Source organism: Coffea eugenioides, chromosome 2, assembly GCF_003713205.1.
Source record: "Coffea eugenioides isolate CCC68of chromosome 2, Ceug_1.0, whole genome shotgun sequence".
Lineage (NCBI taxonomy): Eukaryota > Viridiplantae > Streptophyta > Magnoliopsida > Gentianales > Rubiaceae > Coffea > Coffea eugenioides.
In genome coordinates this window covers 24102870-24122655 of record NC_040036.1, presented here as the reverse complement: position 1 = coordinate 24122655, position 19786 = coordinate 24102870, and the positions used below count along the sequence as shown (strand labels likewise).

General features: G+C 36.9%; 3 protein-coding genes across 3 annotated transcripts; 2 read left to right on the top strand and 1 right to left on the bottom strand.

The window, feature by feature from the left end:
- Positions 1-755: 755 nt before the first annotated feature.
- On the top strand, positions 756-5597 carry LOC113762336 (ubiquitin-like domain-containing CTD phosphatase). The gene is made up of 6 exons (XM_027305734.1): positions 756-1143; positions 1915-2059; positions 2950-3064; positions 3148-3211; positions 4559-4724; positions 4938-5597. The coding sequence occupies exons 1-6, from the start codon at positions 863-865 to the stop codon at positions 5181-5183; spliced, it is 1017 nt and encodes a 338-aa protein (XP_027161535.1). The 5' UTR covers positions 756-862; the 3' UTR covers positions 5184-5597.
- Positions 5313-11684, top strand: LOC113759298 (COBRA-like protein 6). Its single transcript, XM_027301864.1, has 10 exons — positions 5313-5320; positions 5491-5577; positions 5702-5990; positions 6448-6543; positions 6679-6695; positions 8843-8937; positions 9786-10367; positions 10531-10684; positions 10778-11049; positions 11274-11684. Exons 1-10 carry the CDS (start codon positions 5313-5315, stop codon positions 11561-11563), a joined length of 1890 nt encoding a protein of 629 aa, XP_027157665.1. The 3' UTR covers positions 11564-11684.
- Positions 11685-13410: 1726 nt separating this feature from the next.
- Positions 13411-18614, bottom strand: LOC113754016 (uncharacterized protein At4g06598). Its single transcript, XM_027298331.1, has 5 exons — positions 18441-18614; positions 15925-16660; positions 15127-15202; positions 14896-15022; positions 13411-13969 (listed from the first exon to the last, which is right to left on the bottom strand). The coding sequence occupies exons 2-5, from the start codon at positions 16638-16640 to the stop codon at positions 13788-13790; spliced, it is 1101 nt and encodes a 366-aa protein (XP_027154132.1). The 5' UTR covers positions 16641-16660; positions 18441-18614; the 3' UTR covers positions 13411-13787.
- Positions 18615-19786: the final 1172 nt, after the last annotated feature.

Here is a 19786-nt window from a genome sequence, read left to right as displayed (position 1 = left end):
GTACGTGGAGAATGCAAAGCTATGGCCAAGTGTAAAGGCGACCCCTTTGCATGGCTTATTGGTGAAACCTTGGACACCGGCAATTGCCTCTTTATCAGATTGGCACCATCAGTGGGTGCAAAAGTGAGAAAAAAAGCAACTTTGTGTCTCCATCCTATGATATCATTGTATGATTATGCCACTCTATAAACAAGAAAGCTTGAGCAATGTTGGTATCTTTGGAATCTTAGTCATGCCCGGAAACCAAATGACCATTCTACCTTGTAGCTAGAAAGAAGCAAAAGAACTCTACTCCCATTATTCTATGGTCGGCCACATTGTGTAAATTTATTTTTTTCTCTTAATTAAGACTTGTTAAAATTCAGCAATATTATCGAAATTGTGAAAAGCTTTTGTCTAAGTTGGAAACAATCAAACTAAAAAGTTGAGTTGCTAGACAAGTCAAGCTAGATCATTAACTTTTGACTAATTGGTAGGGTTAAAGCTAGATCATCAACTCTTGATCGTTGCTTCTATTCTTTTTTTTTTTTAAGCTCCAATAATTAATCAAACAAAATCTTATATTATGTGCAACAATTCCTTACTTGGTACTATTATATGTTTTAGCTTGGTGGAGAATTAATTAATTAACCCAATTTATTTGACAAAAGAGCCACCAGCAAAAAATACCAACCATGTAAATATCAAAAGGAACACGGAGCAAAGCTGCAAAATTGGCAATTTTCTTTTTCTTCGTTTTGAAGATCTTCGGAAGTAATTATTAGATTATAAATAGGCATTGGTACGCTGCGTTTCATGACCAAGTTACAACGTTGTACAAACATCTGAAGACTGAAAAGACTACTGAAAACACTCCTCAAAAATGGCCGGTGAATCCTCGGCGGCTGCAGCGACATTGGCGGTCTCTCCGGTGACGGAGGAGGAGATTACTTTGACGGTGAAGTGGAGCGGGAAAGAGTATACAGTGAGAGTGTGTGGAGACGACACAGTTGGAGAGCTGAAAAGGCGAATATGTGAAGTGACCAACGTGCTGCCTAAACGACAGAAGCTCCTTTACCCCAAAGTCGGCTCAAAGCTCTCCGATGACTCTGCTCTGCTCTCACAACTATCCCTTAAATCCTCTCTCAAAATGACCATGATCGGGTTTGCTCCAATCCCTTTTACATTGCTGCGAACATCTGTTTTTTATTTTCCCATGGTCTTTAAGGTTTTTTCTGTACTGTAATATAGGGTAGTAATATGCTTCTGGAAGTTGATTCTGTGAAGAATCGAAGGATCTTGGTAAACGGGCTGTGTTTATTTCTATTTTTTCTTCTTTTAAAGTCTTTTGTTGTTCAACTTTTTAGCAGTAATAAAAATCTGATCTTTTAATCTGTTGCTTAAGCTGTTAAATCATAAATGTGTGTGCTACATCTGCGCTGTATAGGTCTATAAATTTGTTGTTGTAATGGAACTTTTGACAGCCACTTGTTCTGTATAGGCATATAGAGTATGTTGTTGGGATGTATAGGCACGTAAATCTTGTCAAGGTTTAAAAAAGTGTGAGACTGATTAGTACGAGCAAAATCACGGTACTCATCACGTTTTTCAATTCTTTTTAGAAAAATTAGACCAAGATTAGTAATCTATAAACCTTTGTGCTAGAATACAGTATGTTTGTGGCTTAATTGAATATCTTGGTGAATTGTAGAATTTATTATTTGGCTTGTTTAAATTCTAGGTAGACTGTAAGGTTCAAATTTTTGAAGGAAAAGGAATTCTGGATCCATAATCCTGGAGGACACTACTATTCAGTCTGATTTAGATATTGGAAATAGCTTACTAAGTGGCATGAGTTTTGGTATGTAAGGGGAATTAGTCTAGTTATGACATTTTGTTTTGCTCTTCTCATTTCAAATATACTTTGTTTTGCAGCACCGTTGAAGATGATATATATGTGGATCTAGTGGATCCCCCTGAGGTTGTGGATGATTTTGAACTTGGGCAAGATGAAGTCATAGAAATCAAAGATAAAGAAGTTAACAAACAGAAACTTCGGAGGCGTATTGAGCAGTACAAGGTAAGTTTATCTTTGTAAATTGTCCAAAATGGGGAGCTCTATTGATGGCATTCCGATTAGGGATTCTATCAGTTGCGAGCAGTCAGCAAGGGGTTGTTGTAGCATAAGTAGATTCCCCAGTAAAATCTAACCAATGGATGGATTTTTTTTGGACGTATTGTCAGTTGCAATTTTTTGCTTTTATCATTCTGAGGAAGCAAGAAAAAAGAGTTTTGTATTATTACTCCTTGGAGCTCTAGTTATAACTTTTCGTTGAGAAAAATGGAAATTTTTCAAAATTGCTGCTCTGTGATGCTTCTCTGCTTGATTTAAACATGTCAGGCTTCTACTTTTTTACTTGTTAGATCTTAGTACTATTCATTGGCACTAAGCACTAACAAATCTCTATGAAAATTATGACTTGTCATTTTCTTGCAAGAGTTTTACTCAAACTACCTACTGGATAACTTGCCCAATTTAGTGGAGGAGGGTTCAGACTGCTTGCTGGGTGCCCACCTGAAGCTAGAACAGGAGTGAATTTGTTGGACTTGTTTCTTCTTCTTTATGTTATTAGCCTTATTATGTGATAAAAGATGAGTTTGGGATTTCATTTAGGCATTGGCTGTTGGGGAGCTTTGCGCAATGATTGAAGTTTATGTCTGTCAAAAGTTTGCAGTTAGATCTATTGTCTATTGTTCTTTCTGTGGAGTAGACTTGAGCTTCATTGAGGCTGGCTTCGGGATTTTTGCCTAGGGTCGCAGCAGTGTTTTATCTGTGGATTTGGGGTGTGACATTTGAAGTGTATTTTAGCATATGTATTACTTTTCACCTGGTTGCAAAATTGTGACTTGCATAGTTTAGTAGGTATAACTCTTGCTACTGATTGTTGAATCATTGGCTATTGAATTTAGATAGTGCTCCGCAACCCATGCCGTGAAGGTAAAAAACTACTTGTTCTGGATATTGACTATACCCTGTTTGATCATCGGTCATCTGCTGAGAACCCAATTGAACTGATGCGACCTTGTAAGTGTATCTTCATTTTTCTTCCTATGCTTTCTTTGGCGGCGACCAAATTCTGAACAACCGTCTTCAATAATCTATTGCAGATCTTCACGAATTTCTGACTGCTGCTTATGCGGAATATGATATTATTATCTGGTCTGCAACCAAGTGAGTTTTCTTTGTTTATTGTCATACAAGATTATTGTCAGGGTTTGTTTTCATTCTTTAAGCAGTAGGGCAAATAGCTCTTATATCATCTGTGGTACTCACCTTCTTTTCAAAAATTCATCAATACTCTTCATAAGTGCTAGTTCTATAATAGGTCAGTGCACCTTTCTGGACATCTTCTGCAACCATGGATTTTTCAATGTTGATGAAGCAAACATTGAAAATTACTAGTTCATTTAGGTGTAAGAGATAACAAAGTGACTCTGATTTTGGTTTATATCATCATTTTGGAAGTTGATAATTCCGGGACTAAATACTTTGTCTTGTATACTTAATGAGTCATTCCAAAGTTTCTGGATTATATACAGCCATTTAATATCTTGTAATATAATATAAATAAACTAGACTCAATTACTAATCTTAAACAAAACAGTGGAAGATGTAAGCAGAAATAGAAAAACTAATGATCTTACAAAAAATATTGGGAAAAATGAAGAGAATAAAGTTTTTGTCCTAAACATAACATCCAGAAAGAAAAATTCAAAGCAATTGCTAAACATGAGATAAAAAGTTAAATATGTTTGCTAAATTCCACACTCCAAAGTATGAAATGCTGCTTTTGAAATAGTATTGAAAAAGCGAAAGAGAACACTTCATGAAAGGGGAATGTTTCCCACGTAAAATGTTCCAGCAGTTAATGAAAGAGATAAAGGTCTTTGGTGTTGCATACTTCCAATGGAGCTTTGATTTTGGAACAGGCTGAAGAAGTTGATATTGCGAAAATATAGATGACACAGATAAGAGTTTCAGTGCAAAAAAAAGTAACTTTGATATTGATGTAACCCCCCTTATATGCAAGTGCTTGAACTCCATTGACTTTCACTTTTACAGAATGGAAGGTTCCATTGTAGGCATTTACATCATAATACAGGATCTAAGCATAGTGGCAAAATAGGTCCACACAACATGTTATTATGATTCTTTTCCATCATTCTCTAGACAGCGTTATATGCAACTTAGAGAATAAGTCATTGGTTTTCGAAATTTCCTGAATGCATTTCCAGCATAACTTTTGCTTTAAGATTGACACCGGAGTAGCTTGTATCTCTGTGATTTTGCTATATTGACTCATATGTAGAATTCATCTACTTGTTTCTCGATCAAGAAAGTTTCTACATATATGTATCCTTTGGACTTGTAGGCTTTGGTGTGTTGTGGATGATGGAACTTCACTGTTTCTTAAGCACCAAATGACTGATTGTTTTGTTTGTAAATTCCAAAATGATTGTAAATGATTGGAATTACATGGATTTCTTTATTGTGACTTATCTCTTTTCTTTTTTACAGCATGAAGTGGGTTGAATTGAAGATGGGACAACTTGGTGTACTCGATCATCCTAATTACAAAATTACAGCATTGCTGGATCATTTAGCTATGATCACTGTTCAATCAGATACTCGTGGGGTCTTTGACTGCAAACCACTTGGCTTGATTTGGGCACATTTTCCAGAGGTGGTTCACTTTACATTTTGCTTTCTTCTGGGTTTTATTTATGGATGGATGGGCATATGGTGCTTGTTTCTCAAGATACTTTTAATTTTACAAGCTTACACATGACCAACTGGTATATGCACTGTAGCATCATATGATATTCTTTTGTAATCTGGAGCAACATACTACTAGATTGCTGACATATCTATCTCTTGCTATTGATGCTCTTTCCAGTTTTACAGCTCGAAGAACACCATAATGTTTGACGACCTACGAAGGAATTTTGTAATGAATCCTCAGAATGGTTTGGCCATAAAGCCATTCAGAAAGGCCCATGCAAATCGTGGCACTGATGAGGAGCTGTTGAAACTCACGCAGTACTTGCTTGCTATAGCAGACATTGATGACCTTAGCAGCATTGATCATAGCGACTGGGAGTCATTTAATGAGGACAGTTACAAGAGAAGACGACAAGAATGAATGGGGGGATTGTGTTTAGAATTGTATCTATACCCCTTAGGGAACATGTGGGTCTTATTTTGTTTGTCAAAGATGCAATCTACTGTGTGTTTTGGTAGGATCTGAAGCGTCTTCTCTGCTTAACCTGCAATGGCATGGTGATAGGCGGGTTATATTATATCAAGTCTAAAAAGTTCACAAGGGGTATTGAAATTGGACTGTAAAAATTATGTATTCTCCTAACTATAGGCATCGGTTTCATGATCCATTTGTTCTATAAGTGGATGTGAAACACTGAAGGTCTTAATTCCTTAATCCTGACTCTCAGGCTCCAGAGTAATTCCGAAGGCCTAGTTTGGGGATATCGAATTTGTGAAATGGTTCCTCGTACTATGAACTCCTATAATTGGTCGAAGTCTGCAACTTTTGGTCAAATTATTTTTTTTTGGTCGTTTTCCTTTTGAGCTTGTTGCTGTTTAGCCGCTTCTTTTAATCTGTTATATTCTGAACATCACGTGTTCGACGTTAAATCAAACAAGGTCACTTCAAGAATTGGTTCTCAAAATTGATGGGGGGCAAAGTAGCATCTGCAGTCACATACAGGCGAAAAAAGCAAGGGTGGATGGCAAGAGGCTGCTAAATCAGAGCGGGCAAAAAGGGCTCTTTGCTTTGAAGTTACTTATTTTCGCAATTCTTTTCACTCTCGAAGAAGTAATCAAGTCCAAAGAGTCCGAACGTAATCTCTACACGAGTGCAAAGGTGTTTTCATATACTGCCTATAGGAGAGCTAGGAATGGAGAAGCTTCCCCATATCCGCCCGAGTCTTTGGTTGGTCTTTAAGATCGTTGGTTTTAGAAATGAGAATGTGGGACCCCGAAAATCCTCTTCGGCCCCATGTTGCCGCGGTGCGTTTCCTGTACTCTCTTCCTTTTTGGCAGCTTGGTAATTCGGGGAGGGGGGAAGAGGGCAGGAACGGTTGCAGGAAGCACTGCAACAGTTCCTGACTGCAACCGTTCCTGACAGTTTACGGGCAAGATTTGGTTAAAAAAAATTGTATGGTTCAAATCTCATCTTGTATTTCGTTTTTAACAATATGTGTGGGATCCACAAAATTTTGTTCTAGAATTACATATTGTTAAAAGTAAGTTATACCATGTGTAAACAGAGTTACGTCGTGTGTAAAATGCACATAACCTTTAGGAATCGTTCCTGCCCCTGGTCCGTAATTTGGATGTAACACGGCAAAATTGATAGGACAAAAACTGTTTGATATGACCTTTGGCAGATCTACAAGTACAGGTCGGCTCATGTAGGAGATTCGGATACCAACAAGCCGTATTATTCTTCCTCCTGTGAATACCTCTCCTTCCCTTCTATGAAGGTAATTGAAACTATCTCAAATTTCACGTTACTGGCTCTTGATTTCTTCACCTCTTTTTTTGATATTTAACTTAAGCATCGAAGTTAATTCAGGGGTATAGCTCCACTCTGTGACCCTGTAATTTGTTGCTGGCAGAGTAACCTTATCAAGCTGTTTGCATCAACCAGGAAAGGCCGATCCATGCCTGCACCAAGAAAATGATTATTGAGGGGAATGCCATTCTTGTACCTTACTGTCCAATACGAACTCTGCAAAATACAAGTATCATATGGAACTCTGCAAAATATAATCGTATCATATGGAACTATGAATTTTCAAAGCTCGTTCAAGTACAATTGTATCGTATGAATTTTTTGGTAAAAAAAAAATTGCATGAGAAACTTAATATTATGGATTGGATATGCCTTACATAAAGATATTTAAATACTAAAATTTGAAAAGAAAAAAATATTAACCAAATCCCTTCTTATTTTTACTTTCAATTCCACCTCCTTATTATTAGGAGCAGAAGTTGGAAATCAGATCTCAATGTAATTAAAATTAGTTGAGACCAAGCTTATTATATTATGCCTAATTGCTTGAAACTGTTAAATAGTACTGAGTCTGAAATGGTAGCTTGGCTTGCATTTTAGATAGAAAGTTGAATCCAAATCATTATTATCATTACAACTCAAACGTCGTCCAGCATCTCTTCTGTCGTGGGTATAGTTTTTCCTAAAATAAAATTTTTGAATCGTTTTCTTTCATTGTATTTTTTGGATGAATAATAATAAAAAAAAATCAAAGTTTTGGCTTAATCAGGTACAAATAATAACATCCATTAGTATTTTTTTTTAAAAAAAATCTGAAACTAAGATAAGTCTTACAATCCCATGTAATATTTGAAGTGTGAAATACAATAATGTTCGATACTGTATCTTTTTGCTAAATTAGGATATAGTACTTTCATCCCTTAATTTTCAATTGTTCAAAAAAAAAAAAAAAATCTGATAAATTTACATTACAACTTGACATGAATTTATCGCATCTTATTGGAGAGAAGCTATGAATGGACCAACTTCTCTTTAGTGCCTCCTTGATTTTTGGTCCTATTTGAATCTTCATCTCCCTTGATGAATTCCAAATTCTGAAGAAAATGGCCCACGCATGAAATTGTATTAATTGTCGCTAAAGATCATAATTTCTAAGACAATTTGGCAATCACGTAACTCATCCATGACGAAGATTAGGGGAAAAAAATGCTTTACGTCTTTGCATCCCTTGGATTGGATGCATTGAAGAAACGAGTTAAAGATTCAAGAATTGCATCAGAAGAGAAGACAAATGTAAATGTGAATTAGTATCTAAAAGTCGAGGAGGTATTAGTTTAACGTTGACACCTCAGAATATAGAGATTTTGAATTCTAATTTTCTATCTTCTTCTCGCTTCTTAATCCTAGTTAGAAAAAAAATTAAAAAAATATATATAGATCACTTGAAGGTCTGTCCAAGAAATTAGCTCAGGACAAAATCAATGAAAAAGAAGAATAGAAGGGCAATTGAAGGCCGAAAATAAATGGAAAAGTTGAACGTCGGTTTGGTTCAAAGCACACAGCAAAACGGCAGGCCTTGGCCGCGGAGACAAACGCGTGGGCTTTGAATCCGTAACAGTTCCAAAAAAGGATAACAATTTCCTTACCATCTCAAATTATCAATAACGTCAGCAACTTTCTTTTTAACTTTATGTGGTTTTGGGGGTCTACAATCACATTAATTATGATTCATTATCTCCTTCCTTTTCTGCACACTCAAAGATAAACAGCAGATGACATAATGCATTGCATACTTCCACACTGAGCTGTCACCACATCTTCTCTCTTTATCATCGTACTTAATTAGTAGAATCTCTCCACAAAACCCAATGTTACATGCTTCTTCTATTCTTGCATGTTTTGAAGAAGCCGTCACCATCATCTTAATTAAATTCCCTTCAAAGAAATCTTTTGCCAAGCACTACAAATTTGAGGCCTGCAGCGAGAATTTGTCAATCAAGTGGAAAATGGATGGCAGCCCACTTCGGCACATTGGAAAAAGATCAATGGGTTTTGTTTTGATTTTGATGTCTTGGCTCCTTTTTTTGGTTCCATCAACTTGTAAGCGGAAATTATGTTTTCTTGTTCTTGGTGTTCATGTTCTCAATTAGCACTTGCCTAAAACAAAAAAAAAAAAACTCATTGACTAGTACTAGTAAGTTAATGGGGCCGGGCCTTCAATAAGTTTTAATGACTTTCTTAAAATCTTTTCATGGTGAAAATTTCAGTTTTGTTGCAGATGCATACGATCCTTTGGATCCTCGTGGCAATGTTACTATCAAATGGGATCTCATGCAAGACAACGACGGTACACAAGACGTAAGTAAGTTCTTAATTTCCACACACGGCAAATGTGTGTTGTGTGCGAAATGTACACGTACGACTCTGTGTCTGTGTGAGTGTGTTTTTCCAATGCATATCTGCAAGGAATCCACGAGTAGCTTTTTGTGGCGTCCACAAAGCCTTCTGAGGAACTTTCTTCTTGTACATTGCATTTGGAATTTTGCATGGGATACGTATGTACGATGATGTATCTTCTGGTACAGCTATTACAGACATGTTGCTTGTTCCGTCCCACGTTGGGCTAGCGTGTGTGGTTAGTTTGAGCAAAGGTCTCCAGATTTCGCCCTGTAAATTGTCATTGGCCCTCCATTTAATCTTTGCTTCTGGGATTGAAATTTGCTCATCTACTATTACTGCCTCTGATAATCTTAATAGTGCTTGCTTCATGCTGAATATTATTTTAATTTGCTGGCTATTAACGAAGAATTAAAGGTCATGATTTTCCATGATTTTTGAGTACTGCTGAATCTTGATTCATGCAAGTTTCCAGGAGTCTAGTTCTTAGCACCTGCCGAGTCGAAGGAAAAGTCGTACAATTACCATAGTTACCTTAGTAAACGTCTCTCCTGGTCGATTATCTTGCCCCAGCTAGAAACTTTTCGAAGGAATGGAAGCTTTAGCACTTAATAATGCAGACGATAATGCATTTGAATTTGGACTCACGTATATATGTAGTTTTTTTATCCGGAATTTTGCGTCAAGAACCGAGGTTGATCTTCTTAAAAATTTGATAGGGAACCTCAAGTAGGGACAGCTTTGATAGTGCATCATGCATGTAAGACAGTAAGAATTACATCCTCTTGATTTTGGATGAATCACACTTGAAAGGCAAACTTCCTGACCTCAATTACCTCATTCTTATAATTTTCTCCTCTTATCTTAGTCTCAAAGTGCTCGTAGAATCATCTAAGCTGCTTCAGTTGTTTAGAGTGGAGTTGTTTTCGTTTTACCAGGTCAGGGTATCAATTTTCAATTACCAGCTTTTCCGACACGTAGAGCCACCTGGATGGAAATTAAGTTGGATATGGCCGGGAAATGGGGTAATCTGGGACATATGGGGAGCTGAGGCCACTGAACAGGGAAACTGTTCTGCATTTAGGGGAAGACAGCTTCCTCATTCTTGCGAAAAGAAACCAGTTATCGTCGACCTTTTACCTGGAGCCCCTTACAACAAGCAGGTGGCAAATTGTTGCAAGGGAGGGGTTTTGACATCTATGTCACAAGACCAAGCAAAATTTGGGGCTTCTTTCCAGATGAACATAGGTAGTTCTTCCGTAAATGGTGGTCCAATACCAGGTGTCCCTGCAAACTTCAGTCTTGGACTCCCGGGTTATACTTGTGGCGATCCATTCAAGGTCCCTCCAAGCAAGTTCATTGAGGATCAAGGCCGGCGAAGGACTCAAGCTCTTGGTAAGCAATGTCAAACAAGCATTCTTGAAGCAGGAGATCTGATCTGTAGGGGAAGTATTTAGCACCCTTGCAATCTTGGTATTTGCTCAAGATAGACATAGAATTCTAAGTTTTGCAATTGATATTATTGTTTGAATTACGAGATAACAGGGATTCACTGCAGGTACCTGGAATGTTACTTGTTCGTACTCACAGTTCAGAGCATCAGTTTCCCCAACCTGTTGTGTTTCCCTGTCTGCATTCTACAATGACACAATTGTTCATTGCCCAAAATGCAGTTGTTCTTGCCTAGGACAACCTGGAGCAAAATGTGTCAAGTAGATGTCCATGTTCAATCTTTGCACTTTCTAAGTTTGCTACCCTAGCTTCTGATGCTATCTATAATCAATTGCTTTCGTTGTCCATGGCAGGCCTGGTGAACTGCCTCCTGTATTGCAGCTACAACAGGATCAAGAACCGGAGCCTGTGGTTCTGTGTACGCATCATATGTGCCCAATAAGGGTGCACTGGCATGTGAAGCTAAGTTATACACAGTACTGGAGAGTGAAGCTGACAGTTACAAACTTAAATCTTGTCAAGAATTATAGTCAGTGGAACTTGGTAGTGCTGCATCCCAACTTGAGAAATGTTACACAGGTCTTCAGCTTCAATTATAAGCCTTTAAATCCATACGGCCAAATTAGTAAGTTTTTCCTGTTCCCATCATTTCTACCGTTAATTGATTTGCTCCTGTGATCTGTCACCTCTCCAACATTAAAGAACAATCAAAATTTTGGGTTTGGAGGGCGTTTAATTAAAGATTGATTTACACACCAGTTTTCAATTATGAAGATCGATCGATCGATCAATCCATCTACACACAACGAGAGTTTTACAATTTCTTTCTCTCTTACTCTCAAATTTCAGATGACACCGGAATGTTCTATGGAATTGAGTATTACAATGACATGCTACTGCAATCAGGGGAGAGCGGAAATGTGCAGACAGAGCTATTGCTGCGCAAAGATCCAGGGCTTTTTACTTTCAGGAACGGATGGGCTTTCCCAAGAAAGATTTCCTTCAATGGTGAGGAATGTGTGATGCCTCTACCTGATGAATTCCCAAGACTTCCAAATGCAGACCAGTTGGAGGCACAGCCATTACCAATCTCCATCGTAATTCTGTTATCATTCATTGTATATTCAATGATTGAATGAAATTTTTGTTGTCCAATCAAAGATTCTTAGAGATGCATGCCTATGTGAAATTAAAAGGCTTAATTGCAAACTGTACCCTTAAACTAGTACCGGTTTGTACATTGCACCCCAAACTATGAATTGTAGCAATATACTGCCTTTATCTTGAATTTTTAGCACATTACTCAATTACCATTAATTTGGCGGGATAGAGGTTCGTGAAAAGACTTCAAAAACCTTGCAAAATATACGTACGTCGCCTAATTTGACCTTTTAAGACTCCCACAATTGCGACTAATTAATGACATCACAAGCAATTTTAGTTCACATGCAAGGATTTTATTTTCTCTTCTTCTCTATTATTTTTCCATTTTTTCACAGTTAAAGCAAGAAAAAAGAAGTTTGCTGCCTAATCTTTAATTGGATCTGACAGAACTTGGACCTAAATATTAGACCTGAACTAAATGTGAGCCACATTTGTGTTATACTAGACTTAGGCCCAATTAAAACACAACCTATATATGAGCATAATTATATATGTAAAAAATATATAATGATATCTATAATTTATAATTAGCTATACTACATATAGAGGGGGAGGATGGGATTTTGGACAAACAAAAATCTGTCATTTTATTTACTTCCTAAACTACCCTTCATGATAAGGGAAATTTTGGTATAGACAAAAAATTATCTATCTTTGATAATTGCCTACTACCAATATGATTTTTTACCAAGTAATATGTATTTTTTTCATATTCTATTTTTCAACTTATTTAGTAAATCTTAATTTTAATTAGCAACTACCAATTATGGTTATGAATAACTATCAAATAACTGCTTTTTATAACTTTTATTTTAGTGATCTTTTTACATATGTATTTTCAAAATATAAAACCAATTTTCTTGAAAATGATTTCAATAAACATACTCAAAATATTTCACAAATATTTTTTTCTATTAGTTGCACACACATTAGTGTGTGCCTTGAATACTAGTACATATTAGAACATAAAATGTTAATAATTTATATGTGAGTTTTTATTAATATATAATTATAAAATATAATATATATAATTATGTATTTAATTATGAATTTGGGCTAAACCCGATTTGAGCCCAAAACTCATATAATAGTGTGAGTTGAACTTGAACCTTTTAAATATAAATCCAAAGTTCAAAATCCCAAAATCCCAAAATCTGAAAATCCATGTAACTTTTGAGTTGAATTTGAACTTGCTGAATTCCAATTTAAAAAATCCGATTGACACCCCTCTATTGATAGGACAATGTTGGCAAGAACGGCATTCCGCAGACAGCTGCTAACACCCCGTAGGCTGAGGAGCAAAAGGAGGAATCCGCCCGAGGTAAAACAAATAGAAAAGAATAATGGTTTAGATGGTCTTTAGTAATTTCCCTTTTTTTAGTATGAGATAATGGTATCTCATCTTATAATAATGAATGGAAGAATTTCTAGGTTTGGTCGTAAACCTAATTGGTTACTTCCAATTACCTAAATCAATAGCTCAAACCTTATTCAAGTCTTAGCTTTCAATAAACGAAATACTGTGCTATATTTTTGCGGCAAAAGACCGCGGGGCAAGGCAAGATTCTAGTTCATACCTCAACTGTTCCGCTTAGGTTCTAGCCTTCTAGGTCCTCCCTCTGTTGATGCATACCAACTCTATATTCGTTTGCAAAGCTCGCCTCCCCCTGCCCACCCCACCAATCACCACCCCCCCGGGGCATACCCAGTCTAAGGAAAACAAGAATCTCCAAGGTTTGCTAGTAGAGCAGTGAATGCAACCGCAAAAATATTTCTATTAACCACGTCCGTGGTAATGCAATATTACAGAGTGCACGAGGCAAAAGAAAATAAATTACTGAAATGGCATAAATAATCATTCTTCAGATAACCACCTCAGGTAAGTCAATTGCCAAAAATGTCAATCTGATGGCAGTGACAACCAGGTGCAAATGAGGACTACAGTTAATAATAAACTCTCAGGGAGGAAAAATGAAAAGAACAGAAAAGAAAGAGAAGATTAACAAAATATGACATAAAACCACGAACTAAGGCAACAGGCAAAACCTGGAGATAAAAAGCAAAAAAGATTAGGAGACCTCGGCTTGATCCTTCCACATGGAAGCCACAGTTATGTCTCTGGTAGACAAAATTAGTTGAAGAACCGTCAGGAGGCAATGCAAACGCCCTAGCTATTATGCAGCTATTAATGTACAATGATCAAAGGTTAAGTTGGCCAGGAGCGTGATCATGTCCGGAATTAGCATCCTTTTGTTTCAGAGAAAGGTTAGCCAGCTGAAGATCAAGATCTTTACTGTTATTGCGTCGATGACTAGAAGGCTGCTGCTGCTGATACAAGGCTCGTAATCTTCCTACTTCTCTTTCTAATACTTCGTGTTCCACTGCACATAGCATTTATCAAATTAGTTCCTGAAAGAAGAAATAGCTGAACTTTCTGCATAGAAACTGTCTTAGCTCTTCAATCGATCACAGAACCAAGGATTCAATACCATTATGTGCATACCAGTGCTAATTTAATACTTTAGAGATACCTAGACAGAGAAATAGTCCAAATGAAGCAAGGATCAAACACCAAAATGGTTCATTGGTAGTTGCAGACAATTCTTATTTTTAGCTATTGCATGCTTGATTCAATTATAACAATTTTTGTAGCCTATTCCAATACTAGGCGGCTTGAGTGAACAAAGCACTCACTTCTCACAGATCTAAATAGGTAAGTCAACTTCATCCCTTTGCCATGTATTTCCCTTAGAACAAGCTAGAAGCGAAGTGTTTCCTTGTATTGGAAAGTCAATCCAGGTCAGTCCACATGGAGTACTCAATGAAAGAGTAAAAAGAAACTAAAATGCACTAGGTGAGACATCTCCAAATACGGACCATACGCCAAGCCATACAGCAAGAGCTACTACAAGCTAGAGAAACCAGGTGGAGCAAAAAAAGGAACACTGCAATCAGCCAGTGACAGCCTGCTTTTAAGTCAAAAGAAGATTATAAGCTTTCAAACTCGAGTTTGCTAACAATCATTAGAATTCCTTGATATAAAAAAAGGTTAAAAAAAAAAAAACATAAGCACTTCTCTTTGACAACAGAAGAAGGCTAAAGACAACATCTTGTTAAGCTTCTAAACTTCAATAATCCCTTTTCAGCATCTTACTTTTTGCTAAAAGCCAAACAAATCCATAATGAATAGTACCAGTGTCCTATAACGATTAAGATCCAAACCTGCTTTCAGGTAGAAAAACTGTTTAATAACTATAAGCAACATCAGTTGCAGGTGCGAAAACTTGTTTTTGATACCGTAACTCACCATATTTAATGAGTTGCTCCTGAGCTAAACTTTCTAGGCGCTGCTTTAGAGCTTTATTCTCCATGTTGAGAATAAGATGTTGCTGGTTGAGGAACTCAAGCTCAGCAGAAACTTCAGAACCTTCTGCCTGTGTTCAATATAAACAACATACAAGTCAATAATTTGTAGCATCCTACTAATTAAATAAAGGCACAACCTTCTGCAAGTGTCCTACGACTTAGCAGTACATGCCTGTAGTGCTTGCACGCTCCTTTCCAGCTCAGCTATGTACTGAAGTTTCCTAACTCGCGAACGCTGAGCAAATTGCCTGCAATTATAGAAGTATGCATTTTACGAAATAGTTACCAAATATATGGCATCACATCAAACCATTATTACTACATCTTTTAAACCTTCAGACAAGCTCCTAGAACACAGGCAACCATATATCTACCTAATCGTAACCATTCTTTCATACATATTAGAAATTCCTCACCAGGCATGCAGGCTTTTACCAAGAAACTATGTTCAACAAATTACTACAGCTATTTGAGCCAATGATTATGGAAAAAGACAAAATAAAATGCCAAAATGATATATCTTGTAAAAGCTTAATATAAGGTTCATTTAATCCAGTATAAACCTCAATTATCCAAATAGTACTGTAGGACCATAGCAAGCAAAAGAAGAATATTCCATCGATGCCATGAGCATGAGAGTCAACCAGATAAGGAATGAGTTCTTTTCATACATCCAAGTAAATGCAGAGTATCAAAGCTAACCTAACACAATGATAAAAAATTATGTATGACTATATCATGTCTAAGAAGAATAGGGCATGAATGCAATGAGTGTTGACTGACACTAAACTAATAAGTTCTCCATGCAAGTTTTATCCAACTAAATGCAAAAAACCAAAGCAAGATTATAGCTGAAAAGACACAAAGCAGCATTTGGGCCATTTTAATCATCACTGGCTAAAATATTGACCACTAAACAATCTTAATGTGGATTAGGCAACTTGAAGGTTCTGAAGATGAGTAAACATACTGCTTTGCACGTTTTGTATCTGTTTCAGATGTAGCAGGCTTTCCATGAGATGCATCTTTTTTATCAGAAGACCCTTTTGAATCCTGAGGGCCAGAGTCACCTATATCATGTTTCTCAGTAGCTGAACTAGGAACTACATCTGCTTCTTGATGAGCACATGACTGTCCTGAGCTCGGGAGAATGCTGCTGGGAGAAGGAAAGCCACGCAGATGCGTGACTGAGCTTAAAGAAGCATCCCATGCTCGATTTTTATGCTTTCTCAAAGAATTTGGCTCTGCAACAAAAGCAGCATGCTGAGCATCTCTGTAATGATCAAATTCTTGAGATCCCCATGAAGGCAGAGGCAACATGTTATATCTGCTCTCATCTTGAGCAGCATAATCTATGCTCCCAATGTTGGCAGCATCAATATATGCAAAGGAGTCACTTGATGAGCGCCGATGCCCTCCTCTACGTACTGGGGTTTCTGGCTCATTAAGGAGATCATCCAACCATGAAGGCTGCTCCTCTATTAGATGGCTTTCAGAGGAAGTACGTTGATGGTGTGAGTTCCCTTCTCGGGCCCTCATATTACCTTTCTGCCCAGTAACTGAACTAGGGATGTAATCAACAAAAGGTTGGGTTATGCTAGGAAAAGGACTTTTAGGAGGCAGCAATGAGTTCCTGCCATTGTACATCATATTTCTCATGCTAGCAGGGCCCTTGGAATTTGCCATAGCCCAAGCACAACTAGTCCCTGTCAAAGGAAAATGAGTCAAAATTTGCATAATGAAATACATTAGTGAGATTTCAATAAAAGGTATGAAAAGGGAGGATAAATTCCTGGCATAAGAAAATATGCGATTAAGTATCTCGACTCAAGTAAATCAGCACGGTAATTAGGAAACCAAGTAGTTGCTCATAGGAATATACAGTTAACCATTCCATTATGAGAAAAGACAAGGATTCAGAGAACCACATCTCAAGCACAAAGTGTTGTTCCTAGACATACATTCACCAGACATTAAAAGATAACTTACTAGATACCAGACATGAGGAATTATGTGTAACTTAGCTTCAAAAGACATAATCAAAGCATAAACCACGATGTAAAAGAGAAATGCCTTTTGTTAGAGTCCATCAAGAACTCAAGATCAATTTGATGCAACAATAAAGAGTTGTGACAGAAAAGATGTGGAGGCATTTTGGCATTCGAAACAAAATCGTCGTTTATCCCAGTAATGGAGACAAAAAGATGTGTAGGCATTTTGGCATTCAAAACAACATTGTTGTTTATCCCAGTAATGGATACAAACGTCTTCCCACCTATCCAACTTAAAACTACTTACGACACGAGAGAGAGAGAGAGAGAGAAAGATCCATCTAACAAGGAGCTGCGATTGTGATATGCTTTTCTTTAGTACTAAAACAATCATAAATAAAGCTATAAAGGCAAATCACTAAATTAGTCCCTGAGAAGTCAAATGCCAGTAGCCCACCATCTCCTTTACATTTGCAAACTAGCACACTTAGCAACAGCAGATGTGATATAATGCACTTCCTAAAGCACCTCTACCTTCAAACCCAAATAGAATAAGGAACAAAAGAAAATTCCAATTATAGCAACTCTTCAAAGATGGAGCTAGAAAATCCAGTGCCAAGTGCATCAACCGCCCCTCTATAAACTTAACTCCGATAGGACCCAAACTTGGATCAAGCTTTATTTTGCTACACTTACATAAGAAGATCTAACAGAAATGTGATGGCTAAAACTTATGTTGGACCTTGGTTAAACCAGTTAAGACATATAACGGAATAGCAAGAAGCACAATAGGGTTGACTGAAATGAAAGAAAACATATATTTGAGAAGGAAACACATTACAAACCAAAATTTCAATCCACATTGGAGCCTCAATCACCACTCTACACACTATTTCAGCAGAGCAGTCGATTAATAAAAGGAATTCATCCAGATAGGCTCTCATCATTACTGCCTTAAACTATCCAATTATCCTCAAATTGTATTGGTAAACACTTCCCATTCAAAATTTTCTACTTACTGAGCGGAAAAAAAGACACCTAAATCTACAGTCTCTGAATCTCGTATTTTTGGACAAAATGGGACATGTATGCTTGTAAGTACAGATTAAATTTTTTTTTTTATATTCATATTTATGCTACTGCATCGCATCCCAAAAGTAAAAAGGATTTGCTTCCTATTTTGCCAAACGAACCCCAAGTATTAACCCCCAACTTCTGCTTGTATAAATACCTAAACAAATCAGACATCAACAAATTTCTCAAATCTCAAGCTTCATACTGCAACACTTTTTAACCATGTTTTTCAGTCAGCTCCCAATCCGACATTAATTATAAAAACATAATAAACAATAAAGCTGAAGAAGATTCATTGCTTTTCCAGCCACATTTGCTCACCAACCAAAGCAACAAATTACGGGAAATCAGATGATTCAAAATCAAATAAAATAAATATTATGCATCACAAACTTTTTGTACGTATAAATGAAATGCTAACCTTATTGCGCCTATCAATAAGATCTTTGTCACCGTGATTTGGTAATTCTCTCTTTCAGTGTTTCGGTTAGGGTTTGCTCTCTTCCTCGAAGCTGCCCCCACTCCTCTCTCTCTCTCTCTCTCTCTCTCTCTCTGCCTCTCTGTCTGTCTCCGTCTCTCTGTCTCTCTGTCTCTCTCTCTCTAGTTTGTCGTTGACGGCTCTGCTGGGTTGGAGTAGGGGCTCAGATTGAGTAGCACTATTAACTATAACTATTTTTTGGTTTAATACTTCATTTTTTATGATTCTGATATTTTATGTTCTCACCCTTATTATCTGTGGTCATTTATTTATATCTAAATTATTATAATCTTGTATATATATATATATCATCACTAATAGAATGAGATGAGTAAGTTTTGTATAGACCGTGAGCGTGCATTTTTTGTTTATATTAATAGATTTAAATCATGCCATAAAATATGAATTTAAATTTAAAATTTAAATTATATGCATGCATAACAAAAGTTGACATACAGCAAGCACGTAAAAAGTTTATTCTTTAATTTATATGAAATAGCTTAACATAAAAAAAAAAAGAATCGAAATTGTAATACGATTTGTGATGAGTAATAAGAAACTAAAACTTAGTTAATTTCATATGAAATTTTATGTATAATTAATACAAGTGATGAAATATATTATGAGTGGTGTAGATTTTTTAAAACAATTTTATTAGGGAATAATGGAGTTAAGTTTTGTGTAATGCAAGGGAGAGAAGCCAGTTGCCCCCCACGGGTTGCTCGGCTGGGCTTCGCGTTTTTAGGTTGTGTTTGGATTGCATTTTTCATGATTTTTCATGGAAAAATTACTGTAGCGATTTGATGTATGTGAGGAAAAAAGGTAATAGGGAAATGTGATCACGGAAAACGACGTAATTTTCCGACGGAAAACCGCAATCCTAAGGCGCCGGTCCTGGTTTCGATTCTGAAGCTGGGCAGTCTGGGGTATCTTCCCGAGGATGGGTGGGGCCTGCTCTCCTCAGGGTTAGGGGACTAGTCGGGTGTAGGCCCGGATACCCCTAACTGGAAAAAAAAAAAAAAAAAAGGGAGAGAAGCCGGTCCTTATAACTGGACAGAATTTTTACAGCTCAGAGTTGAAGTACAAGTGTGGGACTGTATTGTTGACAATCTGCCTTAAAAGTTGATGCCCAACACATAGATATAGATAGTGGTAGAGTATTATTTGCTTATTAAAAGACGTGTACCCAAAGGGTAACACGACTTTTATTTTTTAAAACTGTTAGAATGATGCTAATCAATGAATTGGAGAAAGGAAAAAGCGTAACGATAATGAAAGTGGTGGTACTA

Excerpts from the sequence above, each read along its gene's own strand:
- LOC113762336 (XM_027305734.1), top strand. The coding sequence starts at position 863 with ATGGCCGGTGAATCCTCGGCGGCTGCAGCGACATTGGCGGTCTCTCCG. Across the intron at positions 1,144-1,914 it reads CTCAAAATGACCATGATCGG|CACCGTTGAAGATGATATAT; the intron begins GTTTGCTCCAAT and ends TTTGTTTTGCAG. Across the intron at positions 3,212-4,558 it reads ATTATCTGGTCTGCAACCAA|CATGAAGTGGGTTGAATTGA; the intron begins GTGAGTTTTCTT and ends TCTTTTTTACAG.
- LOC113759298 (XM_027301864.1), top strand. Across the intron at positions 5,578-5,701 it reads AACTCCTATAATTGGTCGAA|GTCACTTCAAGAATTGGTTC; the intron begins GTCTGCAACTTT and ends AAATCAAACAAG. Across the intron at positions 8,938-9,785 it reads CGACGGTACACAAGACGTAA|GCAAACTTCCTGACCTCAAT; the intron begins GTAAGTTCTTAA and ends CACACTTGAAAG.
- LOC113754016 (XM_027298331.1), bottom strand. The coding sequence starts at position 16,640 with ATGGCAAATTCCAAGGGCCCTGCTAGCATGAGAAATATGATGTACAAT. Across the intron at positions 15,203-15,924 it reads GATACAAAACGTGCAAAGCA|GCAATTTGCTCAGCGTTCGC; the intron begins GTATGTTTACTC and ends CTATAATTGCAG. Across the intron at positions 15,023-15,126 it reads GGAGCGTGCAAGCACTACAG|GCAGAAGGTTCTGAAGTTTC; the intron begins GCATGTACTGCT and ends TATTGAACACAG.